We start from the raw sequence: 20131 nt of genomic DNA on the forward strand, positions 1-20131 counted from the left end.
TGCTGGAATCCCATGTGGGCACTGGTTCACATCCTGGCTGCTCCACTTCCATCCAGCTCCCTGCTTGTGGCCTGGGAAAGTAGTCAAGGACGGCCCAAAGCCTTGGGACCCTGCACCTGCGTTGGACACCTAGAGGAAGTTCCTGGCTTCAGATTGGCTCAGCTGCGGTCGTTGTGGTCACTTGGGAGGTGAACCAGCAGACAAAAGATCTCTCTCTGCCTCTCCTCTCTGTAAATCTGCCTTTCAAAAATAAATAAATAAATAAATCTTTAAATAATAAAAATGTATATGTAAGCAAACCCCAAGAAGTACAGAGGAGGCTGGGGGAAGGGAGTCAGCATCCAGTAACCACCGCACACATAGCAGCTACTGCATGAGGCACAGGCAGGCACTACAAAGTGAGACACACAACACTCTCCTCAAAGGAAACAAGCGCATTAGCGAAAAGCAAAGAAAAGTGGTACGATTTTTTTGTTTTGAGCATTTCCTTTTTCACCAAATACCTCTTAACTTTTCTTCTACGACAGTTCTTGAGTCTGACTTCCTTATTGGCCAGTAAGCCCAATGAGTCCCAGAAGCACAATCCAGCCATCTCTGAAATCTCCAGGACCTGGTCCGTTCTGTGACACACCAGCAGTCACTGCTGTGGTGGCCCGTAAGGCTGCTGCATGTGACGCCAGAGTCCTGTGTGGGCCCTGCTTAGTTAGCTGCTTTGCTTCAACTCACTGCTAATAGCCCAGAAAAAGCAGTGGAAGATGGCCCAAATAACTGGGCCCCTGCCATCCATTACAGGAGACTGGAGGAGCTCCTAGCTTTGGCTTAGCCCAGTGTTGGCTGTTGTACAGTGTTATTAAGCAGTGGTTTAAGTTCTCCCTGTAACTCCGTTTGAGAATAAATATATGGGTGTATATATACATATAAACACACACCTACAAAAAGATTATCTTACAAAAGAATTTAAAAATAAAGTTATGAGCCTGGCACAGTAGCCTAGTGGCTAAAGTCCTCGCCTTGAAGATGCTGTGGTCCCATGTGGTCACCGGTTCTAATCCCGGCAGCCTCACTTCCCACCCAGCTTTCTGCTTATGGTCTGGGAACGCAGCAGACGATAGCCCAAAGCCTTGGGACCCTGCACCCACGCGGTAGACCCGGAAGAAGCTCCTGGCTTTGGGATGACATAGCTCCAGCCATGGTGGCCGCCTGGGGAGTGAACCAGTGGACCAGGAGCGTCCCGTCTCCCCTCCTTTTTGCATTATCTGACTCTCTAATAAACAAAAACAAAACAAAACAAAAAAGACAAAAAACATTTAACACCCTTCAAAATCTGGCCCTCATTCTGTGAGATTCGGCGTCTACTTTCCTACAGAAATGGCAAACACTATTATACAGGTAACCACCGTATGAAACAGCCGTGAAAAGTGGAGCTTTGCTAATTATGGCTGAAGCCGCACCAAGTGCCAAAGAATGACATAAGAATGCATGTGCAGCTCCTGCAGATGTGCAGCTCCAGGGCTTCCCAGACACAGCCTTCTTTCCACTCTGAAGCTAATGCAAAGACAGCAGGGAAGAGCCTTCTATCTCTAAATGCGCAAGTCTTTTGTGCTACTTCTTTGTAAGACATCTATTTTACTTAGAAGCCAAAAACTTTGTCAAACTAAGAAATCTTAAAAGTTGCTGAGGTGGGGCCCGGCGGCGTGGCCTAGTGGCTAACGTCCTCGCCTTGAACACCCAGGGATCCCATATGAACACCGGTCCGTATTCCAGCTGCTCCACTTCCCATCCAGTTCCCTGCTTGTGCCCAGGGAAAACAGTCAAGGACGGCTCAAAACCTTGCGACCCTGAACCCGTGTGGGAGACCTGGAAGAAGTTCCTGGATCCTGGCTTCGGATCAGCACAGCACTGGCCGTTGCGGCCACTTTGGGGAGTGAATCATCGGACAGAAGATCTTCCTCTCTATCTCTCCTCCTCTCTGTATATCTGACTTTGCAATAAAAAATAAAATAGGGCTCGGGGGCATGGCCTAGCGGCTAAAGTCCTCGTCTTGAATGCCCCAGAATCCCATATGGGCGCCAGTTCTCATCCCGACAGCTCCACTCTGCATCCAGCTTCTGCCTGTGGCCTGGGAAAGCAGTTGAGGACGGCCCAAAGCCTTGGGACCCTGCACCCATGTGGGAGACCCGGAAGAGGTTCTTGGCTCCTGGCTTTGGATCGGCACAGCACCGGCCACTGTGCTCACTTGGGGAGTGAATCATCGGACAGAAGATCTTCCTCTCTGTCTCTCCTCCTCTCTGTATATCTGACTTTGTAATAAAAACAAATAAATCTTTATAAAAAAAAATAGAAATAAAATAAAATAAAACAAATCTTTAAAAAAAAAGTTGCCGAGGTGGCAACTGGAACTGAGGGGACCCATAGCTCACTGTATTCTTCCTGGTTTCCAGCACTTTGTCCCTCCTGCGCCTCCTCTCCAGTTCCTCTAAGCAGCACGTCACTAACAATGCTCTCAAGGACTCACCAACACTTCCCAAGCGCGAGCCCAGACCCTCCATACACATCACACAACTCAGGCAGTCCTTACTGTCAGAGACTGTGAAAAGTGGAATCGTCTCTCCACTCGAGAATCATTGGGTAACTTGAAAATGATCTTGACACTTTCAGGGTCATCTGGAGAAGGCTCCGGAGGGAGGCACTCCAACTTCCTTTCCTTTTCCTCTTGTAAGTTCTGTAGAAACAAAGCAGCGCTGAGACTTTGGCATCAGCAGAAAACTGGGCACAAACATCATGACCACGTGGGCTTGGTGTGCGGTCAAAACAAAAATGACTAACGACGACAGGAAAAACTATTTCCCAAGAGTCAGAAAAAAAACCTAAATCACCGTGCCATTGCATAACGCGTATGACTGAGACTACATTCACACATTTAACTGTTTGAGGAAAAAGAACGGCTCAAAGACGCTAGCTAGGGACACGTGGGGATGCGTGACGAAACAAGGCCATGAATGAAAGGCTACGTCAGCAAACACTGGCTCTGAAAACACACATGTGAATGGCAGGGAACATTCAGTGAGCCACGACCTCAGCGCCTTCCGCGCCTTCCAGTGTCCTACGTCTGCAGCTCTGCAACCCCCAGCTGGGGAGTCCGGGGGGGAGTACCTGCCGCCGCCTCTCCTCCGCCAGCTTCTGCTGCTGCACCTCTTCTTCCTTCTGCCGCTTGCGCTCCCGCTCCTCCTTCTTCTTCCTTTCCTTCTCTTGGTCGGCCCTGAGTGACGCCAAGTAGGCCTCATCCTGCTGCTGCCTCAGTACCTGGGTCTGGTTTCTTTCTTCCCTGTGGACAGATCAAAAACAAAACAGGAATTCCACAAAGCTGTTTCTGATACTGATCCTGGGGGAAATTGCTTGATTAATAATGTTGAGACTGGAAGAGGCTGACAGAATTGGAATGAATTTTCTCTTTTCAATTTAATTTGGGGGGGAAAAAAAGGGCAAATTTTCCTTTCTCTTTTTCCCCCTTTTAACTTGACAATATCCTATTTTAAGGTCAATCTCCTTCTGGGGATATGTTCCACTGTAAAATCCAAAACCATGTATTTATTCATGTTAGAAAATTTATAGGGCCTGGAGCAATGGATCAGTAGCTAAATCCTTGCCTTGCATCCATTGGGATTCCACATGGGTACCAGTTCATGTCTCAGAAGCTCCACTTCCCATCCAGCTCCCTGCTTGTTGCCTGGGAAAGCAGAGGAGGATGACCCAAAGCCTTGGGACCCTGCACTTATGTGGGATCCCAGAAGAAGCTGCTGGGCGTTGCGGTCACTTGGGGAGTGGAAGCAGACTGAAGAGCTTTCTCTCTGTCTCTCTTTCTCTTTGTAAATCTGACTTTCCAATAAAAATAAATAAATCATAAAAAAAGAAAATTAATGAGATGTAGGCCTGATGTGATCTTTCAATTGGCTAATCCTCTGCCTTGCAAGTCTGAGATCCCACATGGATGCTGGTTTGCGTCCCACCTGTTTCACTTCCCATCCAGTTTCCTGCTGATGTCTTAGGAAAGCAGTGGAGATGAGCAAGCCTTGGGACCCTGCACCCACGTGGGAGACCTGGAAGAAGCTCTAGGGTTCAGATCAGCCTAGCTCTGGCCAATGTGGCCATTTGGCAGTGAACCAGCACATGAAAGATCTTTCCCTCTGTCTCTCCTTCTCTCTATAAATCTGCCTTCCTAACAAAATAAGTAAATCTTAAAAAAAAAAAAGAGATGTGTATTTAGTCTAGAGGTGAGCCTCCTGCTCACCTCACGGGTTCTCTTAAGAATAAAAGTGTTGGCATAAAAAAAAAGAAGAAGAAGAAGAAGAAGAAAGAAAAAACAACTACGAGCACTTGGCTGGCTTAACCCGCTGCCCATCTCCTAGTGGTTCTGGCTGCCAACCCAAGCTCCTGCCAATGCACCAGCCGGGAGGCAGGTTAAGGTTCAAGTCACAGGGCCTCTGTCACACGACAGAGACCTACTGGAGCTCTGGTTCTGTCTTAAGCCCAGCCTGGGCCACTGCAGGCACCCAGGCAGTGAAACAGCACGTGGTCTTTTTCTCTTTCAAATAAATTACAAAACAACAACAACACAAAAACCTTTAAAAAGTTTTATCTATTATTAGGCTTGGTGTAATGGCTCAGCGGCTAAATCTTCGCCTTGCACGTGTCAGGATCCCAGACAGGCGCCTGCCTGGGTCCTGTCCATCCTACTTCCCATTCAGCTCCCTGCTTGTGGCCTGGGACAGCAGTCGAGGACGGCCCAAAGCCTTGGGACCCTGTACTCACTTGGGAGACCCGGAAGAAGCTCCTGGCTCCTGGCTTTGGATCGGCTCAGCTCTGGATGTTGCGGCCACTTGGGGAGTGAACCAGCGGATAGAAGAGGTTTCTATCTCTCCTCCTCTCTGTAACTCTGCCTTTCCAATAAAAATAAATAACGCCTTAAAAAATATTTATTTACTTATTTGAAAGGCAAAACAGCAGACAGATTCTTCCAGCTGCTGGTTTCCTCCCTAAAGGGCCTAAACAGCCAGGGCTGAGTAGGCTGAAGCTAGATGGACTGGCCCATCAATCTCCAACATGAGTGCAAGGCCCCAAGCACCTGTTTCTCCAGGTCACTGGCCTGGAAATGAAGTATGAAGTAGCTGGATTCCAACTGCCACTCCCATACGGGATGCTAGCACCACAATGGGTTAACTAGCTGCATAAATAAAGTTACCTTAAAAATTCAGATAAAACTTACATGAACTGAAACAAATAGATCTTAATGTACTATTAGGTTAATTATTAGAAATATAATGAGTAAAGAACATTTCCAACATTCCAGAAAGTCTCCTCTCCCACACAGTCTTACACAGTTAAAACCATACAGGATGTATGGCATTTTTAATAGTCATTTTGTAAAAGATATAACAGTATCTTCCCATGTTACTAAAAGTCCCTAATAAAACTTAAGTTTGTGTGAGTTTCTTGAGAATGTTTGGCATTATAAATCAAGAAACTGAATCACACACATATTGTCACACAAAAATTGCACTTCCGGGAATTTAACTTTTAATCTGAGGGACTCATCATAAATTGTAAAGAAATTATAATTGGGCCCGACGCAATAGCGTAGTAGTTAAAGTCCTCATCTTGTATGTGCTGGGATCCCAAATGGGGACTGGTTCTAATCCTGGCTGCTCCACTTCCCATCCAGCTCCCTGCTTGTGGCCTGGGAAAGCAGTCGAGGACGGCCCAAAGCTTTGGGACCCTGCACCCACAAGGGAGACCCGGAAGAAGCTCCTGGCTCCTGATCAGCACAGCACCATCCATTGCAGTCGCTTGGGGAACGAATCATCGGACGGAGAATCTTCCTCTCTGTCTCTCCTCCTCTCTGTACATCTGCCTTTCCAATAAAAATAAATAACTCTTTAAAAAATTATAATCATGTATGCCATTTATATCAGTTAAAAAAAAAACCAAAAACCAAAAACCAAACAAACAAAAAAACCCCAAAAACCTGAAAATTATCTAGAAATCCAACAACGGACCTGGTTCCATTATGGTGTATTTAGATATGGAGTGCCATGCAGTAATTTTCAGAATGTGGAAAAAAGTATTCTAAGTTCACATTTAAAATAGTTTCCATGTGCCATTTCGCTAATGTGTGTGTTTTCATCCAGGGTTCCTGGCTCATGGAGAGCCATTACACCTTTTCTTCCCCAAGGTAGGTTACATAAACTGTTGAGTTCCCTTACCGTACTATCTTGGGGCTGGTTGTTAGGACATTGTCTGACCACAACCCCCCAGTAGCAGAGACTGTCCCCAAGCCTGAGAGGAAGGCAAGCTGCAGAGAGGCCAGCAAGGGTCTGGATAGACAGGCTTTGCTGGGTTCCTCCACTCGGCCCAGGAACCGCAGCTCAGATCCCTTTTGTCCAATCACATTTCTGAATGGCTGGCTGTGCTTCGATCACGCTTCCCCAAGAGCCTCCATAAAAAGCCCCCTGGGGCTCGGCAGCGTGGCCTAGTGGCTAAGGTCCTCGCCTTGATCCCATATGGCCGTTGGTTCTAATCCCGGCAGCTCCACTTCCTCTCTATCTCTCCTCCTCTCAGTATATCTGACTTTGTAATAAAAATAAAATAAATCTTAGAAAAAAAAAAAAAAAAGAAAAGCCCCCATGGCCTGGCTTCTCAGCACCTTCAAAGTGCCACACACACACGGAGCATCCTCAAGGGTGGTGTGTCTGTGGTGCTAGGATTATGAGGGACTTCTACTACTCGTGTTTTCTGTCTTACAGATCTTCTAAGACTAATGTATTAACATAATGGGAGCGAAGACTTGAAATCCCGTGATTCACACTTGCTGACAGTCACAGATGTGATGTAGAGTAGATCAGGTCAAAGTACTGTTTGTAAACATTCTGACACTAAACAGATTTTAAAAAAGGAAAAAAACACTAAAGGATTTTTAAACTGTTTCAAACACAAGGAAAAAATACTTTCAGAGCCCCAGGTCATTCAACAAATTTATAACTGGCTTCTTCCTTTCAGAAAGAAACTCCCTTCTACCTTTCTAGACGTTCTGACACCAGGTAAGTCTGGTTCGCATCCATTATAAAAGTCAGTTGGTTAATCAGGTCATCGGGTTGAATGAGGCCTTCTAGGCGTCCCACCACCGTCATCCTCCGGTCCTTCAGCATAATCATGGCCAGGAACGGATAGGTGTTCTCTCGTAAAGCCTGTGAGACTGAGAGAAAGACCCAAGAGATCAAGGGCAGGACTTAGGAGAGAAACAGACTACACCTTAGACTTCCACAATGAGTACAAGAGAACTGCTTTCATCCTATTCGGTAAATAAACACAGCGTCCCATCGCCCCACTCCATCTTCCTCATCTTTTTTCTTTTTACTCTTGCTTTCCTACACCGAGATGTTTGATTAGGAAGACATGAGTGTGGGGCTCACTAACCCTTTCATATAGGTGCTGGTTTGTGTCTCAGCTGTTCTACTTCCCATCCAGTTCCCTGCTTGTGGCCTGGGGAAGCAGGATGGTCCATGTCCTTGGAACACTGCCCCCACGTGGAGGAGGAGGAAGGAGCCTCTGGGTCTGGATCATTTCAGCTCTTAACAGTCGTGGTCATTTGGGGGGTGTACCAGTAGATGAACGACCTCTCTCCCCCCCAAAAAAATTTGCCTCTCAAATAAAAATAAATAAAGCTTAAAAAAAGAAAAAGTAACTTTATTAGTGGGAAGCATGATTGTTATTGAAAATGCTAGAGAAGGCTGTCAAGTTCAAGGACGATGCCAACTTGACAACAGACATCTAGAAAACAACACGGAGACTGTTCAGTTTTTCCCACTTGCGTGGTCAAGGCTGCAACTTCAGGCTGATGCTACAGATGGTGATGGTCCTCACCGTTTTCTAACTTCCTTTCCTCTTGCCTAACATATGCCTTAACCCATATGTCTTTTATTGATCCATAAAAATGTTAGTTTTGCACCAAAAACCTTTTTTTTAAAAAAAAACGATTTATTTATTTTTTTTTATTGGAAAATCAGATTTACAGAGAGAAGATGAGACAGAGAGAAAGATTTTCCATCCACTGGTTCACTCCCCAAACAGGCACAATTGGCTGGAACTGTGCCTGGCTCACGTCAGGAACTTGGAGCTGCCTCTATCTCCCATTGGGGTGCAGGGGCACAAGTGCTTGGGCCATCTTCTGCTGGTTTCCCACTTATGGAAGTGGAGCTGGGCCTTGAACTGGTGCCCACGAGATGCTGGTGCCATAGGTCATGGTGTAACCTGCCACACTACAGTGTTTATCTTTAGAGCTCACTTCTATATCATCCACTAACTTCTAAAAATACTTCTCTTTTTCGTTGAGCTGTTATCAACAAAAAATTGAATATTCTGTATCTGTATTAGCACTCCAGGTGCTCAAACAGCTACCTCTCTGTGCAACAAGTACTACCACAGTTCATTGCTAATTGGAGTGGAACTGCAGCACCGTGGCTTAAGTGGCCCTTTGAGACGCCTACGTTCCGTATCTCAGTGCAGGCTCTAGTTCCAGCTGCTTGCTTACGACTCAGCTTCCTGTTGACGTGCATCCTAGGAGGCAGCAGATGGCAGGTCAAGTGCTTGGCCCCGACCTTGCACGTGGAACACCCAGATGGGAGTTTCGGGCTCTGGATTTCCCCCTGGCCCTGATGTAGCAGTGTGCGGGCATGTGGGGACTGAATCAGCAGATGAAACGCTCTGCCTTTAAGTAGATGGGGACAAATGTTTAGATTGCTTAAGAAGAGAATATTCTTTAGTTAAAAATGGGCAACAGCAATCAGATTAAAGAAGAGCTGCTGGGCACAGGACTGAATGTTTTTAAAAGTGAAACAGGCTCTGATACAGCTAAACGTCAAGAAAAAGATACTCCAACAATTTCAGTGAAGCAAAAGAAACCCGACTCACCCCTGTATCCCTCGGGTTTGTTTGTAGAGCATGCCCAGAAGAGCATCCTAGTATTTATTAGTGAAATAACTTCAGGTGCACAGAGTGTATTGCTGTGGAATGGGAGGAAAAGAACATGAGAAAAACGTATGTCCAAGAGGTCAGAAAAGAGACAAAGATCAGTTCACTCACCGACAGAACTCATCAGAGTCCTGGTGATCATCTCCATGAAGGTAAACCAGGAGAAAGCGAAGCTCCCGCTTGGCATCATTAAGGGCCTGTGAGAGACAAAGGACACTAGTTAGCCTGAAGCTCACGCTGTGAACAGTTAGCTAGCCTAAGGGTCCTCACGGACAGAAACACGTTAAGGAACAAAAAAGAAAAACAAGGAAAAAAGGCAATCAAGAAAGCAGAAATCTATAGGGCTCCTGCCTTCCACCCTTGATGTTTCTCTTCCTATGGAAAGTCCATGCTAGCAAGCTTTAACAAAAAGGTTTTAATGATGTTAGCAATCAAATTGTACCAGGCACATCAGACTGGATAGAATGAGAAATACAGGTTCCCAAAAGTGCAGGTTTCCAGTCTAAAGAATCCGACCATGTGAAAACCATGTGAGAATCCTGCACTTCACAGCTATAGTATCTTTGTACATAAAACCTTACTGTGAATATGAGCTCAAGTTTCAGCCATACTGAGAAGAGATGAGGGACTTCCCACGGCATTCTAAAGAGCACAGGATCTCAAAGATCTTCAGAGAGAAGGCTAGGTCTGAGACACCTGTGCATCCGTCTAGACACACTGCACGTTGACCCTCAGGACTGCAGCCGAGAGGGCAGAGGAGCGGTGCTCATGAACTCAGCATGATGACACTAGCACACAACAGGTGCTCCAGGTTTCTGGAGCGGTGTGCAGCAGCCAATTAGGGAACTGTTAGAAAAAAGCAGATGTGGGAAAAAAAATCAAAGCAGGAAACCAAGGTAAGCGTCCAGGGTAAGCCTGTCTCCTCACTATCCAGTCATGAATAGAACCACCTTTGCGGGCCTGGTGCCGTGGTCTAATGGCTAAAGTCCTCACCTTGAATGCCCCAAGATCCCATATGGGCGCCGGTTCTAATCTCAGCAGCTCCACTTCCCATCCAGCTCCTTGCTTGTGGCCTGGGAAAGCAGTCGAGGATGGCCCAAAGCCTTGGGACCCTGCACCCACATGGGACACCTGGCTTCAGGAGATTCCTGACTCCTGGCTTCAGATTGGCGCAGCACCGCATGTTGTGGTCACTTGGGGAATGACTCATCGGACGGAAGATCTTCCTCTCTGTCTCTCCTCCTCTCTGTCTATCTGACTTTGCAATAAAAAAAAATAAATCTTAAAAAAAAAAAAAAAAGAACCACCTTTGCCTACACTCACAATGAATTATCTGCTCTTCTCTAGCAAGTAAGAGATATGCCTACCACGCATACAGCTTTCAGTTTTGGTCCTTTTTCAAAAGGTGGCACTTGGGTCTGTATGATGGGGGCTGAATGCAACATGTCATACTGAATCCACAGTCTATGCCCTAGTTCTGTGAGGCACCAAAGAAGATTTAAGCTTTGTTTTTAAGGGGCTTAAAAGAGGTAAGACACCAAACAAATAACTGTGATGCAAAGTCCTTGAAATTGCTCTAAAGGAATAAATAAATAAAGCCATGAAGAACAAAAGGAATAATACTTTAGATTGCAAGGTAGGGCAGGAGAATGTGCAGAACCAGCAATGGCTCGAGAGGGGACTGACGGGAGTTGGCTGAAGGACAGGTAGGATTCCAATTAGTGAAAATGTGAGGAAGGCATTCCAGTGCAGAAGACAGCAACAGCCCAGGCACAGAGGGAGGCAGGCAGAGGACGTGGTCAGGGAATGTTCTAGGTGGAACCCAGGGGACGGGAAAACAAGTTGGGACAGAAAAGACCTCAAAAGGACGTTGGAACCAGCTGAAAGGTTTGGTCTTTTTTTTTTTTTTTTCCCTCTACAAAAGGTTTTTGAGTGAAAGAATGACACGATCAGTGCTGGGTTATGCTTTCCTTTGGGGACAGAATCATACTGGTAAGTTGCGGCACTGACCTGGCTGTACGTTCCCTGGTAGAAGACAGGGTGAGCCCTCCCATATTTCTCTTCAAATGAGTGCATAAATGAAACAATGTCCCCCACGGGGTCAGTGACCCGGCTGCGAGGGTCAGGCCGTATAAAACGAAGAGCAAACCTGGGGAGGAAGGAATAAATATCACATGAATCCAGCTTAACGAAGGGCATCTGGAGGGGGGGGCCGCTCTGCACTGACTGCTACAACAGAGCCAGAGGCACAGCGCAAGGGAGGCAGACGGTCTGAGGGTCACCATCAAATCTGAGAGCGGAGTGTGGCTCCAAAGCCGCCAGACACCAAGTGTTGTTCCACTGTCTATTTAAGAATGGAACCTACAAGGGTAATAAATTCCAGCACGGCCTCAACAAATTCCGAGTGCTTTTTGCAGAAAGAAAAAAAAAAATTCAGCCTAGAATGATTGAGAAAGAAACACGCAGTGTCTTAAAAGATCACAGGTCAAACTATACATCCAAATTCTCTACAAATAACTGGTACCATGGCCACTACCACATGTGGCTATTCTAAATTTAATTAATTTTTTAAAAAAACTCAGTTCCTTAGTCATACTAGCTACATTTCCAGTATGCAAAGCTGTGTGTGGTCAGGGGCTTCTAGTCTGAACAGTGTGCGTGCACAACACTCCCACCATCACAGACGCTGCTGCTCGGTTACAAGGATTCTTCTGGTTTTCTACTTGGCCTCTCCCTCTTAAGTTCGGGGATTTTAACTGTTTAGTTAATAGTTTCAAACTGTTCAATTTGCAGATCAGGACTACAAATCTGACCTTACGGTCATGGTTTATGACCTTCAAAGGAGCAAGTAAATTTTGCTTGCTGGTTTACTGTTGATGGCATCCATGAAGGAAGACATACACGTGGCCCAGAGCACACAGGCAGCTTTTGAACGTGAAGGCCTGCGCACCGCATGCCTGTCTCCACAGAGGGCTCCTCCTAGGGGGAGCCTCAGAAAGCTTGTGGAAAATGGAATTTAAGGATACGTTTATCCTGCTAAAATTCTGAAAATCCGTTTTCATAATATACATTTCCTAGAACTTTTGGAAGTACCCTTGTTATTTGTATTGCATTTTTAAATTTATCTTCTGGGTTTCTACAGAAGACAATGGGGTTGGGGCCGGCGTGCTGCAGTGCAACAGGTTGCTTGGAGGAAACAGCTGCATTAACATTAGTAACACATGCCATGCATATTTTCCCAAGGAGAGCAAACAATGTTCATTTACCTTAAGAGTTTTTTTTTTATCACAGAAAAGGCAACTAAACTATGACTTTTTCCTTACAAATCTTGAACCAGTTCTTTAGCCCTTCAACAAACTCCCCACATGCACACAATTCCACTTGGAATTTCTCTGGGGTAACCACATTTATTGACACAAACATTCCAGATCAAATCAGAAACAGAAAATGTGAAGTGTGTATGTGGGACAGTGACTGGAAATTCTTCCAAACACTGATGCTTTCACCACTTGCTCTGAAACTGCTTCAGGATTATCACTAATTTCTCAAATTCTGAAGAATGAATAAAGGCTTTTTCTGTTTCCCATTATATTCTACCCACACGTAATGTAAAATACACTTTTAACAAAATGTCTACATGTCAACTGAGTCATTATTATGATCCTGAAGGATTTAATCAGATTATTCTTTTTTTTTTTTTAAACTATTTTTTTTTAATTTTAACAATCTTTACATAGCTAATTAGGGCACAAAGGTTGAAGGGATCATTCTTAAATAAAACAGGGATAAAGAGACTATTTAGTGGGTATCTGGTGACCATTAATAACTTGGTTAAAAGCTAGCAAGTCCTTAAGTGGTCAGCTCCGTAAAATACCAAGAGGCCAAGGCCAAAAGGTATGATCTGACCGCACAGCTGGTGATTCCTGACCTCCAAACTCCTCCACAGAGCAGGACTAACGGACAGAAGTACACGCTACTTGGACGGAAGGCCCTAATCACGTAATTGTAATTACTCATATATACATCCATCCATACATCTCCATTTGCTGCCCTGTGTGGATGCCATAAAGCCTGGTTATGGCTCCAGCTCAAACAACCTGCTCTTGATATGCCAAGAAGCCAAGCTTCACACAACACTTCCCAGCCTTACACTGTGCAGCTTCCAATGCTGAGTTCTTTGAGTGGCGCATAAGGGAAAGTGGAATGGTGAGGGCATGAAGCAAGCGGGTAAATGCGCAAAAGGCTTCCCGTGACAGCAGCCAAGAGGTTGCCAGGCCTGAGTCAAACGCACACAAGGAATATCTGGAGAGGCGCAACGAGGGAAAAGTGGGTAAGTTCAGAATAAGAGAGTTTGTTGAGCTGGTGAGTAGTCACATACAGAGGTGGTTCGGGTAGGGGTGTGAAGCTAAGACACAACGATGGTTAGAAAGGAAAGGGCAGTAGAAATTAACCAGGGGACGCACAGGTGACAAACACGGTGGAGGAGCACAGAGGACACCAGTAAATGTAGGCAGGATGATTCTTGCAAACAACAGGCAAGACACATTTAAAACATTTTCATTTTCTAACACCTGCCACTAGGCTTGAATAATTTAAAATATTTCACACAATTTAAAACATATTGAAAGTTTAGGAAGAGTAGTTAATCTCATGACAAACTATCAGAGCACATAAAACCCCCTTCAGTTCCAAAGTCTATTTTATTTCTTCTAATACATAAATACAGAGGTACGTACCTAAATATATCAAGTATCGTGTAATACGTAAATCGGAATGGAAGCATTATCAAGTAATAACCCCATCCAAGCAGCCCCTGAAATTCAAAAAAACAAAGTCAGAGACCATTCACTTGCTCCTGAATGCTCTACAAAACGGCTATGTCAAGGGTAAGTGATATGGTACTGTGGGTTAAGTTGTCATTTGGGAGCCAAGCATCCCGTATCTCAGTGCTCAGGACTCCGCCCCACTTCCGCTCTCAACTGTGCTTCCGGCCGATGCTCCATGGAGACAGATAACTGGCTGGAAAGACAGACTGGATACTTCTAGGCTCCTGGCTCTGGTCTGGCCTAGCTGTGGATGTTGCAGGTGTGAGGAGACAAGCAGAGAAGATCCTCCTCTCTCATTCTGCCTTTCAAATACACAAGCCAATCTTCACTCTCACCCTTTCATAGGATTTCTTTCTCTGCACTATAGTTTTTGCTTGCTGGATACCTCAAGATCTTAATTCATTTAGTAGTATATTTTTGTTTTTCAAATAACTGCTGTATTAAATCTCCCTCTATACTTTTTCTACAGCTATTCTGTCAAATTCATTTTAAACGTCATCTCCTGGGCCTGGGATAATAGCTCAGTGGCTGAAGTCCTTGCCCTGAATATGCCGGGATCCCATGTGGGCATCAGTTCGAATCCCAGCAGCCCTGCTTCGCATCCAGCTCCCTGCTTGCAGCCTGGGAAAGCAGTCAAGGACAGCCCAAAGCCTTGGGACTCTGCACCCACATGGGAGACCCAGAGGAGCTTCCTGACCCTGGCTTCGGATCAGCTCAGTTCCAGCCATTGCCGCTTGGGGAGTGGATGAGTGGACAAAAGATCTTTCTATCTCTCCTCTCTGTATATCTGCCTTTCCAATCAAAATACATCAATCTTAAAAAAAAAATTGTCAAGTTAAAACAAAGTGTTCTGAACCTGTTAAGATCTATGACCAGAATAAAATGACTGTTCACTAGATTGTAAAGAAGGAAAAAGAAATATACTAATATGGCTACTGTGCTTCAAATTCCAAGTTACAGACATAATGCATGCAAGTGCTTAGTTACGATGGGAAAAGGCAGGGGCCATCACTATTGTGCGTTGGGTTAGACCAACACCTGCAAAGCCAGCATCCCACGTGAGAGTCCTGGTCCAGTTCCCTGCTAATCGTGCCTGGGAAAGCAGCAGAAGATGGTCTAGATGCTTGGGTCCCAGCCACCAGCACAGGAGACCTGCACGGAATCCTGGCTTAGTGCCTTCAGCCTGGCCCAGCCCTAGCTACTGTGGTCATTTGGGGAGTGAACCAGTGGATGGAAGATTTCTCTTTCTCTGCCTTATAAAAAAAGAGATGCAGCCTTTCCAACAAAAATAAATATAAATCTTAAAAAAAAAGAATAGAAAAGGTATTTTATTAGTTTCATAGAATCAGTGGTTTAAAGTATTTTTCAGTAGATGAGGGAACACTGATTCTGTTACTCCATTTCTGAAATATCAAGTATTCCCCAAAAAGTATCATGATAGAGTACATTTATAAATGTTGCAAGATTAAAAGGAGTGCTTTCCTAGGATTCAAAATACAAGCATAGAGGTGAGTTTACCTCTAAGAATAAGAGAATTCCCAAGAAATTTTTTCACAGTTCATTTTCAGTGTATATATATAACTGACTTCTGGAACTAGACTGTGAGAAATTAAACAAAAAGGGGCAAAATTCCCACAAGGAAACACCAGGTTACTGGAGCAAACTTTGTAATTAAGATTATTAATTTATTTTTAAGATTTATTTATTTATTTATTATTTATTATTTATTATTTAGTTACAGAGAGAGAGAGAGAAAGGAGAGACGGAGATGGTCCAAAGCTGGGAGTTGGATCCGAAGTTGAGCGGCTGGCATTTTAACTGACACCCATACATATGGGATACCGGTAGCACAGGTGGTGGAAGATCAGCCTACCAGCTTCCTAGGCCCCTGCACTGGACCCATGATTTATTTACTAACTAAAAAATCATGTATTTTATTTGGAAAGGCTGATTTAAGACAGAGAAAGAAAAGATCTTCAATTTGCTGGTTCACTCCCCAAATGGCCACATTGACCACAGATGAACCAATCAGAAGCCAGGCACCTTTTCCATGTCTCCCACACAGGTGTGTGGTCCTAACGCTTTGAGCTTTCTCCGTTGCTTTTCCAGGAAATAGGCAGGGAGTTGGACTGGAAGCCTCAGGAATCCAAACAGGTGCCCAAGTACCAGCGTCCTTGGAGGGGGAAGATTAGCTGGTTGAGCCATCACATCAACCTAGATTTATTATTACTATTTTTTTTAAGATTTATTTTAATTTTTTGAAAAGCAAAGTTGTAGAGAGAAGAGAAAGAGACTAAGAAAATATCCACCCACTGGTTCACTCCTCAAATGGCTGAGAGGGCGGGAGATGAGGCTGGGCCAAAGCCATGAGCCTAGAACTCTAACCAGACCTCCTACGTGAGTGTAGGGGCCTAAGGATTTGAGCTATCACTCACTGCTCTCTCAGCCACATTAGCCTGGGTCTGAATCAGAAGTGGAGGCACCAGGACTTGAACAGGTGCCCATACAGAATGCCAGCATCGCAGGCAGCAGATTATCCCATTATGTTACAAACTGATCCGTTGGAGTATTCTTAAAAGGCCTCCTGCACGTAAGGGAACCACCTTCTGATACTCAGTCCTTCAAAACTGGTTAGAGATATGGCCAAGACCCCCATAAAAAGCCCAAGCACTTCCTTAACAGCGGGTTTAAAATTAAGTAAACTAAAGGGGAAAAAATTAAGTAAACTGAAGCAACAAATAAGTTGGTGAACAGATCCTATCCTGAAAACAGAACTCTATTAAACACGTAGCAAACATTTTTAGAACTATGAATAGCACTAAAACCAAAACCAACAAAACGGAAAGCATCTTCCAAGTAACTGGGAATAAACAGAAAAAAAAATGATAGTTTCTATACTAACTTCTTAAGCATCCAAAGGAAAGCAATGTATGTACTAAGTCTACCAAGGGCCAAGGTCTAAGTAACATTTCCTTCATACCTACCATACAGAAATCGACAGAACCAAATAAATATACTTATAACATCGAAAAGGGGGAAATTCCAGCTGCAAAACAACTTGCCCTTGGTTGTGGTCTTGAGACAACATAGCTGTAAATCCTGTGGTCAGCTGTATTAACCTGCAGGGGTCGGGATGGAGGTGGGCTGAAGACACTTGGCACGCCCTCCTGTTCATTCAATCTGTCCTGTACGGCAGCCTGAGAAGGAAAACAGAGCAGCAAGGCTGTTAGCGATGCTCACATCAGACAGGAGGCAACAAACACTTGGTGTTTCCTAACAGCATAATCAGTAGCCACAGGACACCAGAGAAGTCCACGGTACGGGGACACAGTGACAAGGCAGGGAACTGGACTGAAAGCCACATTGAGGCAGCAAGCACACTGCACTTTTTTTTTTTAAATGAAAAGTCAGATTTACAGAGAGAAGGAGAGACAGAAAGATCCTCCATCCGCTGGTTTACTCCCCAGGTGGCTGCAATGGCAAGAGCTGAGCCAATCCAAAGCCAGGAGCCCAGAGTCTCTTCCAAGACTCCCATGCAGGTGCAGGGTCCCTAGGCCTTGGGCAATCCTCCATTGTGTTCCCAGGCCACAGGCAGGGAGTGGGATGGGAAATGGAGCAGCTGGGATAGGAAGTGGCGCTCACAGGGAATGCCGGAGTGTTCAAGGTGAGGACTTTGGCCACGAGGCCACCAGTCAGGCCCCAACACACTGCTTTTATTCACATTCAATCTATTATTTAGAAGGTAGAGCTTCACTCTACAAACTCAAGCTGTTTACAGAGAATACAACGTGCTCACTGGAACTCAGTGGATGGGATATTAGAGTAGAGAAAGGTCAGAATATTATTTCCATCACTCAGCTGTTCAACCTACAAACCTTAGGTTCTTGGAATATAAAATAAAGAAAAAATTATTTCTCAGTTACTTTTTTTTTTAAAGATTGATTTTATTTTTATTACAAAGTCAGATAAACTGAGAGGAGGAGAGACAGAGAGGAAGATCTTCCGTCCGATGATTCACTCCTTAAGAGGCCACAACAGCCAGAGCTGAGTTGACATGAAGCCAGGAGCCTGGAGTCTCCTCCGGGTCTCCCACCTGCATGCAGGGTCCCAAGGCTTTGGGCCATCCTTGACTGCTTTCCCAGGCCACAAGCAGGGAGCTGGATGGGAAGCAGGGCTGCCGGGATTAGAACCGGTGCCCATATGGGATCCCAGCACAAGCAAGGTGAGATTTTAACATTAGGCTACTGCACCAGGCCCTCTCTTTTTCTTTTTTAAGATTTATTTATTTTTTATTGGAAAGGCAATCAGATTTATGGAGAGGAGAGACAGAAAGTTTTTCTGTCTGCTAGTCCACTCCCCAAATGGCCACAATAACCGGAGCTGAGCAGATCTGAAGCCAAGAGCCAGGAGATCCCTCTGGGTCTCCCACATGGGTGCAGGGTCCCAAGGCTTTGGGTCGCTCTGCTGTTTTCCCAGGTCACAAGCAGGGAGCTGGATGGGAAGTGGAGCTGCCAGGCTGAGAATCAGGACATAACAATTTTGATTCTTGGCTTTTTTAATGATTATCAGCTCTCAGTAGCAGTGTAGAATAATCTAATTTTGCTGTGCTCCCAGAGGCTGAGCTTTAGAAGAGAACTCTGAGGCAAGGCTTGTAATGCTTCCAGAGCATTACAGGATACAGACGCCTCACACACAGACCACAGTGCATGCCAGCTTAGTGGAAGAGTCGCATATTCCAAGAAGCTGTTCTTTTACTTAAAGTAAATTGTTATTTTGCATAATGTTTATTTTATCTAAGGAGGAGGGTATGTTAGGACCACAGCATGCTTAATTTTGTTACACCTGATAATAATCAGTGAGTCCACGTAAGAGGCTAGGCCTTGACCTCAAACGCATGACAAGTGCAGCACCAGTGAAGGGTAAGGGGTTAAAAATTCCACCCATCCTAGTAGTTTTTTTTTATTGGAAAGTCATATTTACAGAAAGAAGCAGACACAGAAAGTTTTTTTGTCCGATGATTCACTCCCCAAGTGGCCGCAATGGCCAGAGCTAAGATGAGCCGAGGCCAGGAGCCTGGTGCCTCTTCCAGGTCTCCCATGTGGGTGCAGGGTCCCAAGGCTTTGGGCCGTCCTCGACTGCTTTCCCAGGCCACAAGCAGGGAGCTGGATGGGAAGTGTAACAGGAGGGATTACAACTGGCATCCATATGGGATCCTGGCACATGCAAGGCAAGGACTTTAGTCACTACGCTACCGCATCAGACTCTGATCTTAGTTTTAAGTTTTGATTGCTTGTGTTTTTGCTGTTTTAGTTTTGTGGAGCAGGGGCCCAGCGGCGTGGCCTAGTGGCTAAAAGTCCTCGCCCTGAACGCACCAGGAATCTATATGGGCATCGGTTCTAACCCTGGCAGCTCCACTTCCCATCCAGCTCCCTGCTTGTGACCTGGGAAGGCAGTCGAAGATGGCAAAAGGCCTTGGACCCTGCACCCACATGGGAGACCCGGAAAGAAGTTCCTGGTTCCTGGCTTCGGATTAGTGCAGCACCTGCCGTTGCAGCCACTTGGGGAGTGAATCATCAGACGAAGGATCTTCCTCTCTGTCTCTCCTCCTCTGTGTATACCTGACTTTGCAATTTAAAAAAAAAATAAAATAAAAAATAAATCTTTCGTTTTGTGGAGCAGAGATGGTTTCCAATAAGGAAGGTTCTTGCTCGCAGAGCTGGTTCCAGGGGTCTGGAGCCTCCAGATGAGGGGTGAGGTGCAGGGTGCTCCTTGGTTAACCCATCTTTACAAAGGAGCATGATGGGAGATGTGTCAGCGCTCGGTGGGATGGTGGTCTGCTCTCTCTGCTCTGCACGCCTCCATCCTATCCCCACCACATACTGCTGCTCACTCCTGGATCTGGCCTGGATGCCACCAGGTCTTGCTTGGTTCTCCCTTGTGGGTGATGAGCTGTACCTGCTTCTGCGAGTCTCAACGCAACGTATTAGGTGCTAATGGCCAGCGCTGCGGCACGGCGGGCACTGTCTGGGCCTCAGCTGCTCACTCGGCCAGGAAAGCAGCGGAAGATGGCCACGTGCTCGGCCCCTGTACCTCCAGGGAAGAGCCAGTTCCTGTTAATATGTCTAGGAAAGCACCAGAAAACAGTTTAAGTAGCTGCGCACCTGCCTCTCATGTAGGAGACTCATACGGAGTGCCTGGTTCCTGGCTTCGGCAAAGAATAGCCCTAGCTATTGCAGCCATTTGGGGAAGAAACCAGCACACGGAAAACATCTCTCCTGCCA

The 20131-nt window shown here is 45.5% G+C and overlaps 1 protein-coding gene across 2 annotated transcripts in view; it reads right to left on the reverse strand.

Annotated features, from left to right (window-relative positions):
- FAF2 (Fas associated factor family member 2) overlaps positions 1–20131 on the reverse strand; it is a 67666-nt gene that overhangs the window by 4923 nt on the left and 42612 nt on the right. The window contains exons 3-10 of one of the 2 annotated variants that reach the window (XM_004587398.3): positions 16970–17047; positions 13761–13837; positions 11035–11173; positions 9136–9221; positions 8965–9056; positions 7072–7249; positions 3154–3325; positions 2579–2722 (exon numbers count right to left, since the gene is read on the reverse strand). In XM_004587398.3, the coding sequence (XP_004587455.1) occupies positions 2579–2722; positions 3154–3325; positions 7072–7249; positions 8965–9056; positions 9136–9221; positions 11035–11173; positions 13761–13837; positions 16970–17047 (966 nt within the window). Of the gene's footprint in view, positions 1–2578; positions 2723–3153; positions 3326–7071; positions 7250–8964; positions 9057–9135; positions 9222–11034; positions 11174–13760; positions 13838–16912; positions 17048–20131 lie in introns of both variants that reach the window. The other variant, XM_004587397.2, reaches the window with a different exon arrangement.

Source organism: Ochotona princeps, chromosome 19 (genome assembly GCF_030435755.1).
Source record: "Ochotona princeps isolate mOchPri1 chromosome 19, mOchPri1.hap1, whole genome shotgun sequence".
Lineage (NCBI taxonomy): Eukaryota > Metazoa > Chordata > Mammalia > Lagomorpha > Ochotonidae > Ochotona > Ochotona princeps.